The sequence below is a fragment of the Pectinophora gossypiella genome, chromosome 13 (genome assembly GCF_024362695.1).
Source record: "Pectinophora gossypiella chromosome 13, ilPecGoss1.1, whole genome shotgun sequence".
NCBI lineage: Eukaryota > Metazoa > Arthropoda > Insecta > Lepidoptera > Gelechiidae > Pectinophora > Pectinophora gossypiella.
Window position 1 is genome coordinate 9,116,346 of NC_065416.1, and position 11,035 is coordinate 9,127,380.

The 11,035-nt window shown below is 34.9% G+C and overlaps 1 protein-coding gene across 1 annotated transcript; it reads right to left on the reverse strand.

Moving 5' to 3' along the window:
• Positions 1-1,469: 1,469 nt before the first annotated feature.
• On the reverse strand, positions 1,470-8,289 carry LOC126371924 (aryl hydrocarbon receptor nuclear translocator-like protein 1). The gene has a single exon (XM_050017374.1). The coding sequence runs from the start codon at positions 8,033-8,035 to the stop codon at positions 6,479-6,481; it is 1,557 nt and encodes a 518-aa protein (XP_049873331.1). The 5' UTR covers positions 8,036-8,289; the 3' UTR covers positions 1,470-6,478.
• Between the last annotated feature and the right edge of the window lie 2,746 nt (positions 8,290-11,035).

An 11,035-nucleotide genomic window follows, 5' to 3' on the forward strand; every position in this document is an offset into this window, starting at 1 on the left:
ACACGATACCATAATAAGTGTAATGTTTATTTTAAAACGCTTTAGTAGTATTTTATCATCTGCCGTTGAACATGTCGGAAGAGCGTATCATAACACAAAATGGCTGCAGTTTTATTCTCGGCGGAGCGCTAACATTCGTGTCTGCGTCGTCGATGTTATACGCACATATTTTAGTATGGGTACGAGAGAATTCGGCGAACGGCGCGGCGGTGGCGTAGAGGGGGAACTCGATTCGGAGGGCACCTTCAAACGCTGCCGTTGACCGTGGTCAGGGCCGACCCTGACCCTGCCTCCGAGCACACCGCCGGCCTGAATAGGGCTGATGCAATCTCAACGCGTAACACCTATTACGTCGGCCCGAACCTAGACGAAATATACCATTGTCTTCCTTCTTTCGAGCATTTGTCATTTTATTTAGTAGGTGAGCAGTTTAATCTTTTAATTAGATTCTAGAAACATCTATTGTGGAAGTAATGTTGTTTACTAATTATCCACATTGCGTAACAGATTTGAGTCATGTCAGTAATGATAGTAGGTAGGTACCTACTACGTGCCGCAATATTTACAAAGATAACTAACTATAACTAAGTAAAACATTTATTTGATACTAGCTCAACTTATAAACTTGGATATAAGTATTTATCGAGGTATTTATCTTGCGTAGGTAGGTACTCGTATACACAGGATTGTCAATGTCATTCATCAATTACCAATATTACGGGTCCAGTAGTTGAGCGTTGTGCTAGCGTTATGTCAGCGGCCTATGTCGGCTCAATAATAACCCTGACACCAGGGTTGATAATCCACCTCACGACCCACACGATAGAAGATCACCAATATAGGGGACTAAGTATTCGGCCAGTATTAGGACAGTACTGGGAGTGTAAGACAAGAGGGAAACCTCTGCCCTATTTTTCCCTAAAAAAGTAGCATGGAGAATGCTACGCCGACAAGAGCGTGGCTCTTAAATTATTGATGCAGTATTCGGCATTTCCTTTTGAGCATAACCGGGCAGAGTCAGTAAAATGGCATAGGTACTTCGCTTTACATTGATATTTTCTGCTCTATGTAGAGAAAACCATGCGCGTAGTATAATTTAAAAAATGGATTCCATTCCAGTCTCCCCGAAGACGATTTGTTTTCATCCAAGTTCGTAAAAGCTTTTTTAGTAAGTATGAAAACCGGTGGTTATAATTTAAGGTGCGAAAAGTGCTGTGAATCTACCATAAAATATAGCTTTTTAAATACATTCCTAGTTTGGTATATCTAAAACTTGTTCTTCAAAAACCCAAATTACCTCTCGCTCGTCTTGTTGTTGTGTTTGTTACAAACGTTAGCTAGGAAACCGGTTAAGCTAACTCAGAGTCTTCATCCCAAGGTTGATTTTGAAAAATATCTTACGATATTCCGTTCACATCAATATCATTTTTTTGGACTTTTCTTTGGAAAGTTTAATAAAAGTCTCAACATATTGTTTATTGTATTTTATTACATCAAATTATATGTAACATACATTTTTCTTTGACACAAACAGATACATAATAACTACATTACCGATGTACAATTAATTCATAGAATTAGAAAATTAATTATTCCTTGACTAAAGAACGTGCACCTTAATGTCATACGTTCGCTCTGTTTTGCTTACATTGTGTACTTTTTACAAGGAGAAATAATATCATGATAGGTGATGAGCACGATGGCCGTCACTGCATATTGCCAGTCAACTAAACATCAACAGCAACAGGTGACCTTATAAACATTGACACAACTACATTTTCTTTGGGAAGTAATGTACCAGGTATTATGTTATATATCTCACAACCCTTAATCCGTACTTACTCTTAAATTATCAAATGACGTAATAAAAAATCATATTTAATAAATCAATTGTGGATTGTAGATAATCCTTGTTCAGATAGTTTGCTTTCGACTTAATAAATGATTTAGGCCAGTCAAAAGAACTTGCAGGGACCTGCTTACATCTTCAATTCTAAAATGTACAAATATGTATTAAAACTACTTTTTTTTTAAAGGTATCCCTTACTGGGCAAGAGACTCTAAGAGTCCTTAGTCCAAGAAATCCTTTCATTTCCATGTTTTTTTATCAAATGTACAGAATCGTTAACTTTTATTTGTTTTCTTTTTCATTTTATCAGTTCGTTGACGCGCACTCTTTGTTAAACTGTGTAATAGACAGTACACAACACACTAACTATAATAACTTTTAATTACGTAACTGCTCACGACAACACTCCGATGTAACTTATAAATCGTAACGATATTCAATGTCATATCTTGGACACAAACTTTAACATTATACAACATAATTACTTATAAATAGGACGTTAACATTTGTCCGTCAAACATCAATTCTTAAACGTGTACTAAATATTATTTATATTGTATAATACGAAAGAACATTACTTATTAAGATATTTCTCTACTACATCGATTCCTTTTACAACTCCACTCTTCATTCAGAATACAATATAAGGTCGCTCTATCGATGAGAGTATGTATATTCATAGTTTAACAAAAAATCACATTCAGATCATTCAATTTCAACAATTATTTTTTAATTTATATGCAGTTACACACGTGTGTCTAAGCACGTATGGGTTACATTCAATATTAACAAACAGCGAACTTTTCCCAAGTGCATTCAATGCACACAGTAACATTTCAACTATAATTAGACTTCAGCAATAAATTGCCCTTTATTATAACATTTGCTCCATTGACCTTTTATAATTACCTCTTAGCTAGCCTAGTCTACAATATTACATACCTACATTCGTTGCAAACTACACATCAATAATAATGTTTCGAACTCATCACTTACATTTTACATCCAATGTTATTTCAGGTGTGCTCGCTTCTAGCTTATAGTTTACATAACTCCTGTTAATAATCACTTTCCTTTATAATAATACGTGTAATATGTACACTTCTTCCTATTTCGTAAACGTCAATATCAGGATTATAATGCTAGCTTATTCACATCGTACGTCTCGATCAATACTCTTATTTCCTTCCTAAACGGGGAACTGTCTAGACAGATTACTAGTGTAAAATTTTGAAGGTCCCAATTCCTGGTCAAATTAGTAATCGAATCGAACTGTCCGGTCACAACCACAATCCTACGTTACCTACTTTCATTTTTAGTCCAGTACAATCTAATTTACCCTGCTAGCAGCACAATGGAGCAAGTATTGCCATTCGATAAGCGTGTTATCTGGCAATGGAGAAGGTCGATGATACTGGCAATTGTATGTTATTTTACGTAAAGTATATTAAACTGGACTCTTGTTTTATTTCACGTAATGAACAATGACTTTTAAATGATACTGAGATACTTGGAAAGGTGAATTTTCCAGTATTTTAGTATTATTATAAATAAATGTTTTCTTAATGTATTAGGTATATCATTAAAGATGATAAAATCCATTAAAAATAGGTACTTACCAATGATCTTCTCAATTGCCAAATTCAATATCAGTCCACGATAATTCGTCAAGGATATTTGTTGTAAATTAGTAAAATAGAGTATCGTACGTCATTCTAACGATTCATTCGGATATCAATGTATCCCAGTCAAAAAGTTTACAACCAATCCCGAACGCTATGATAATGAAACAAAATCTGTAGCTATTAAGTCTCCAAAGGATTATCACAAGTCACAACAACATACTGTCACAGTTAAGTTACCATACAACAAATACGTACTTACTACAATTATGTTGCTTTGCAGGAGGAATACCTAATTGATATATTTATTTACAAGGTACACAATTACATACTGTAGGCCTACATAGTTAAACGAATTCCGTCCATGATAATATTAAAAAATTATGGAAATGTACTTTATTCAATTTACATGTGAATTCAAAAAAATGTACAGTCCCTTTAAGTTTATTTCAATAAACCGTTTATAAGTCATGTTAAATTAAATATAAGTAGGTATTTAAAATTGTCGAGAATTTTGTACTTCACAGTACCTTTGCCCAGCACGCTTCCATAAGTAAAACATATATGTCATGCTATCATCTTAATTATATACGATTCTTAAACTGGGGAACATTTAATTAAATACATTTTTACAAATATATTTTATGGTTATAATTTTTTCTCTTTTGAGACAAGAAACCCTTTAGATAAGCAACAATGCAGAGGTAGGTACGATAGCTACACATAGAGGTGAACTTGTAACACTGTTCAGTGTAACGAAAATATTGGAACGAAACAAAAAATCTTAAAACTAATCTGGGGGATATATGGGTGTTTACAACATATTTATTGTATACGATACGATATCATTGAAACGTAATCATTCATCGTCTATTTTATAAATTACGTTATTATATGTAATGTAATTATATTATGACTAAATGAAATGTAATAAAGCTGCCATCAAAATAATATACGAAAGATTATCAAGTTCAATACAGATCAGGTCTTTACTGTAAGAAAGATACAATAATCGGATAGGGACTCGATAGTAATATAAGTTAAAATCTCAGCCGCTCTGTAGTGAAGTTTAATATAAATATATTATAACGCATTGCATACCAGAGGAATATAATGGTTGATACGTAAACCAGCTAACAAGCACGTAATGTATAAGACATACACGCTTTACGATTATAGTCAAAGAAATGACGCTAGCTACTACCTATGTCGAAACCAAAATGTTATATAACCGAAGGATTATTAAGTTTATTACGCGCGATTGAGCTTAGAATGACGTCGAATTTTAAGCCAAAATCTCTTTTTAAGTGTATGAAATCACCTTCAAAGATGCGAGTGAATTGATGATATAATCAAACAAACTAGCAATAATTTATGGCTCGGCTCCAGATATTTGTATATTACACAGTACAATAATAAAATGGCAATAATATCAATTAGAAAATGATATTTTCTAGAATACTTGACTCTACATGGTCCCAAGCGACTTTAATAGTTCGGAAACTTCTGAAAATATGTATAATAATTGTGATTCAAAAATATTTATGATTTTAATTAGAATAACTAACATTAAATTTTTGATTTTTCATTACATTTTGAAAATGTATGTACAAATGTATAAAATAGAAGATTCTGTTCCGAATCCATTGCACAACACACTTATAAAGTTACCATTTTTATTACATTATAATATAATTATTGACTTCAACAATTATTTTAATGGGAGTTAAATTTAAATAATTTTATATATACCTACCTACTATTTATATTAACAATGTTACACAGTAAAAGCCCGAAAATCTCGTAATTTCTAAGATATCCTAGTTACACCTACGATTTACTGGGGTACTAAGGGACATCTCGAATTTTGAAATATGTTATTAAGTTTGTATTTACTAGATTTGTCATCATTAGATTTAAAATTTAAAATTACTTTGCACCAATTCAAAAACCAATTTAAATGCAACAATTGCATAAACAATGCGTTCAAACTAGATAAAGCGTAGGGAGTGAGTAACTAGATCATATCCTTGCGATGCGCCGTATTCGTTTGGTATTCGGCACGAAATCCGAACATTTGAATTAGACCGAATATTAGTTTTTAGTGCCGCATATATTGGTATAATTACTGCTTATAAATAACCAGTTCTATCTTAACCAAAAGGTTACTTTCACAGATTGTTTAGTTAGACGTAGCGCGAAACCGGACAGTTCAGCCGAATATTCGGTTCAGTATTAACGAAATTGAATAATATTTGGTATTCCGTTAAATCGCTTTAGTAACGCAAGTTGGCCATCTTAGAATTTACCCCTAGGACCTAATATTAACCACATTTCGGACTTTTACAGCATAACTTTATAATGAAACAGAAACTATAATTAGATGATGATAGACAAGACACAAAACAAGCCAATGCTGTTTGACAGAACATGTATTTAAAATAAAATTCATTCAGACAACTCAAAAATAATATACTATATTTACAATAAATAAAAGTCAATCAATAATTAGGCAGATAATTTCACTTCCTATCTTCAATGAAACTTTCAACTATATTTAGATAGGAAAGTTTAGTAAACAGCTGTACAAGTTATACAACCATATTGTTAATTATAAGAATTTGAATCATTCATTTTAAATTCATTAATTTCCATTCACAAACATCTCTGTACATTACAAATTAACAGTGACTGTCGAACTTTACAAAATAAATTCTTATTGATTAATCCACAAAGTCAAAGATGTAATAAAACCAAAATAAAATAACAGATGAAAAGATTAGTCAGAAATTGTGTAAGCATTCAAATATTTCAAAATATTACATTGCCAATTTATTATAGTATCATTAGTTTCCACAACTGATGGCAACTATCTATATTTGGTCAACCATGTCACACATGAAATTTTGAAATGAAATTATGTCTTACACATGTAGGTACCTACTTGAAAAATCTTAGGAACACAAATCACAAAACTTACATAATTAAATTAAAGATCATAGTCACCTTATAATCCAGTGTGACGTTTGTAATGTTCACTATTGTCATCATAAACTGATTGTTTTCTTTTGCGTGAATCAAAACTAACACCAGTGCCCTGCACTACTTTTTCACTATTTTTGATGGCGGTAATAATGTTCTCCTTGGATGGTGCTACCAGCTGGAGCTCCTCAACACTTTCACTGGCCGCTGGCTGCACCAGATGCATTACTATGCGTTCTAAGCTCTTGGGATGCTCCACTGGTGCATCATCAATAGCTGGAACTTTAGGCTCCTGTTTATCCATATCTACTATCACTGAATATTTCCTCTTCATTTCCTCCATCATTCTCTGTCCATAATCTTCACTGATTACACTATTTACACATACAAAACTTTGCACCTTTTTACTGTCCCTGTCAATTTCCAGAAAGCCCCTTGTTCTCATATAAATAAAGTGACCCGAGCGTGTCATCAATCTGTAATAAGATTCTCCAAACTCCTTGCTTTGGTCATACATTTGTCTCAAGACACAAATTACCCAGCGGACATCCTCCTTGTGCATAAATACAAATGCTGAAGTACCGGTGACTTCTTCTGTCATATAACCAGCTGCCAAGGATATGCTTTGATCGCATTGTACTATGCGACCATCTATTAGGTGCCTTGTCCAATATTCTGAATAGGCCGTTGGTGGCAGAATACGTGCTGGCAAGGCACTTGATAAAACATGTATCATGCCAATGAAAACAAAGTCATTGCCACTAGATGAAAATGTTCTGTGGTGCCTCACTCGCTGCCTCCTTATAATTTGTTCATCTTGAACTCCACTTGCAGTGGCACGGTCAGAGCGCCTGAGCTTACCATCGATGCGACACTGCTCATAGCGGGGAGTGTCCGATTTAGCCCCTGCCCTCATTATGCGGATATGGAAACTGTGATGCTTTTCAAATAACCTCTGGTCATAGCCAGCTTGCAATTCAGGTGGGTAAATGTGCTGTCGAAGTGTCATTTTATCATCATTGTGAACGTAGTTATAAACATCCTGACCTAAGAGATCTATATGGCAATATCCGAGCTTTTCCTGGACATTTGGAGATACATTAAATATACGACCGCGGCAAGTCACGGCGAACAGAAAACCGCCGATTAGATCAAAGTACTTGATGAAGGCGCTAGACCACGTCTCGAGGTGGCAGCAGGTGATCGTATTGCCAAACACATGCTCATTGCGCAGTTTGTTTGCCGCCAGCCGCAACACGCTCGTTTTGTCCATCTTACGCTGTGGGTGGACTATGTCCGATAATAGAGACATCATTTGAGATATCTGTGCGTTATACTGGCTCCGACGATGCTTTTCCGCAATTATACGCGACTCGCGGTCGCTAGCCTTGGCGGTCGGCATTTCGGGTGAATGCGAGTCCGAGGACGAATCCCCTACGGTGTGCATGTCGTACGTAACCGCGGTCATGGTCGGGACCGACGCGGTCACGGCAAATTCGGTGCCGGCGACACCGAGTCCCATCTGGTTCGCCATAGCCGCATGCATGCCGAGCCGCGTGCCTCCTGTGCCCGGAGATGTCATTTTGATACGCCAGACCCTCGTTGCCCTTGTTTATATCATTCCAATCCAATAAGATTCCAACAAGTCAATTCACTATATATAATAACCACAGTAATCACTAACGTTTACCAAGTCTTGATACTTTCAACATTAAAGAACACTGTATTTATTTACAGCGACGTATTCACCACATTTTAACGACAAAATATTATTCACTGATAGCGGCCTCGGCCTCGAACAACCGTACACTTGTGCGCGCAATAAATGAATGAATGAAAAGAATGAAGACTTGCCGTTGCCGAACCAATGCCGAACGTACTGAATGTTGAACGAGTTGGGTGCGTTTAATGAATAGAACAAAATGAAGCTCGAAGAAAAAGTTAACAAAACGACAATATTAATGTTATATGTATGTTTAATACGGTAACATAGTAACTTACTAGAACATAAATAATAGATACCATTGTTATGAATTTAGGAATATCATTATTACAAAAAGTAGTCGCTTTATTTTCCAATTTAAGATATTGTGAAGCACAAGTTTTAAAATACACAAATTGTAACATCACCAGCTGCCCAGACTCATGATTTTTTTTCCCCTGAAACAGATTTTATTTAACACTTTATTCTTTATTTTTATAGAAGAGGTAGATTGTAAAATCTTTGTCATTATTTAAAATGTAAAAAAAAATATACTTCCAGGGTTGCTATAATAATATTTTTGCGGCTAAATTTGCATAAAATGTGTGACATAAGTTTGCATATCATTTTTAAAGAAATAATAAACTATAATTAAATATTAAGATGATATCAGATATTAAGTACATATTTCAGTTTTAGTTCAGATTTATGAAGACACGTTGCAAAGGAAAACACGATATTACGATCTGGGGGCACGGTAGTGCCCCCGCCAATAATATTAAACGTTATTACTTTTAATAGCATTTATTTTTATAATTTTGTATTTTAGTCCAAAAGACTGATGTCAAATTGGCAACACTGGTTATTTTTTTACAATTTATGTCGTTTCGTTGACATTGACAGACGTGACCAGGGTTGTCAGTTTGTGCAGAATTCCCTAAAGTGCGGTAAAATGCGGGGATTTTGACATTCCACCGTTAAGGATGTTTTTGCAGTAATCGCAGGGCAAATAACGATTATTTTTCATAAATTTTATTGACAACTTGTAACTTGATTAACGTAAGTTTTTTGACCTAGTTATAAAAAATATTTGCTTATTAATTATAGACATTCTAGGCTACGTTCCCCAAACAATAATTTGATGGTGCTGTATAATATTGCCTTCGCTTAACCTTCTTAATTCATGGGTAACAAACTTATGCATCTTTTATCTTTGTTTATGAGTATACTGATACTGATGAGTCACCCTTGTAATTACACCCAGGAACAACACAAATCTTCCACCCATTATTATTATGATCAAAATAAAGAGAAGGAACATAATTCTCTACAGGGTGTTAGTGACATTGTAACGAAAACTTTGAAGGATGATTCAGGCCATGATTCTGAGTTGATATCAAGTGGAATTTTTCGTTGCAAAAGTATGCAACGGAAAAAAAATTAAAAAACACTAAAAGTTTCATGAATTTTCCGACAGAAAAATACACTTGATATCAACACAGAATCATGGTCTGAATCATCACCCTCAGTATTCGTTACGGTGTCACTGACACCCATACCTACTTGTATGGCTACCTGTATGTACTGGTACGGGATGTAAGTGACATCGTAACGAATACTGAGGGGGCTGTTTCAGCTCATTATTCTGAGTTGATATCAAGTGAAATTTTCGATGGGAAAAGTATAGAATTGAAAATAATTAAAAAAACTAGAAATAAATCTTAAATTTTGCGACGGAAAATTCCACTTGATATTAACTCAGAATCATGGTCTGAATCATCCCCCTTAGTATTCATTACGATGTCACTAACACCTTGTATATACATAATACCGGGTGTTAGTGACATCGTAACGAATACTGAAAGGGATGATTCAGACCATGATTCTGAGTTAATATTTAGTGGAATTTTCCGTCGCAAAATTCATGAAATTTTGAGTTTTGTTTTTAATTATTTTCAATTCCATATTGTGCTTTTAGCTGCATAGAACCCAAATTTCAATAAAAAAAACAATAATGACTAATTATCGAAAATTTTCGATGTAATGGAGACAACAGCTGCTCGAACGGGTCAACGGCCACACGCACCGCGCCGCGCGCCCCGCTCCGCACGCCCCGCTCCGCGCGCCCCGCGCCGCACGCCGGCGGCGCGGCGGCGGCGCGGCCTACAAAGTAGGCACTACGAACCGATCCTATTTCTTTCTCTGTCTATCGTAAATTATAAATTTATTTTATTCTTATTCTTAAATGGACGGATAATCAACAGGCATAAAATTTATGGAATACACGTCAATTTTAAGCAGAAATCTAAAACAACCGACAGAATTAAGTTACCAGCGAGATACCTTTTTGATTCGACCGGGTTATTCATTCATTTACTCATAGGAATCAGGGCCATTATCTACCTAAAACAGTTGAAACAGTAAATAATTGTATTCTTTGTTGTCATTAGAATAACTAACAACCAACTAACACAACCACCACAGATTAGGTAATTAGTTACCTACTATGTCAACCATCCACCAACTTAGTATGTAAGTACCTACGCAAAACCTCGCTACACAAAAATCGAAAATAAATAAATCTTTTAGATCAATACCCATTATTGTTACAAAGCAAGACCTATCGGTACTATCGCTAGTATCGATCTAAATGTACTATCACTACTTTCGATAGTTTAGACAATTTTCAAGTTCAACAATTGATAATCTACCTATCGATAGTTCGGCAACTCCGCCGCGTAGGCAATGTCGGCATGTTCAAAGAAAAAAATTGTCCGAGAGGAGTGATCTTATTTTTCTTGTTACATGTTGGTACCGAGGTACTAAGTACATACTAAGTTATTCGTGTTTTAAATCTCATTGTTAAATCATCAGTAAAGA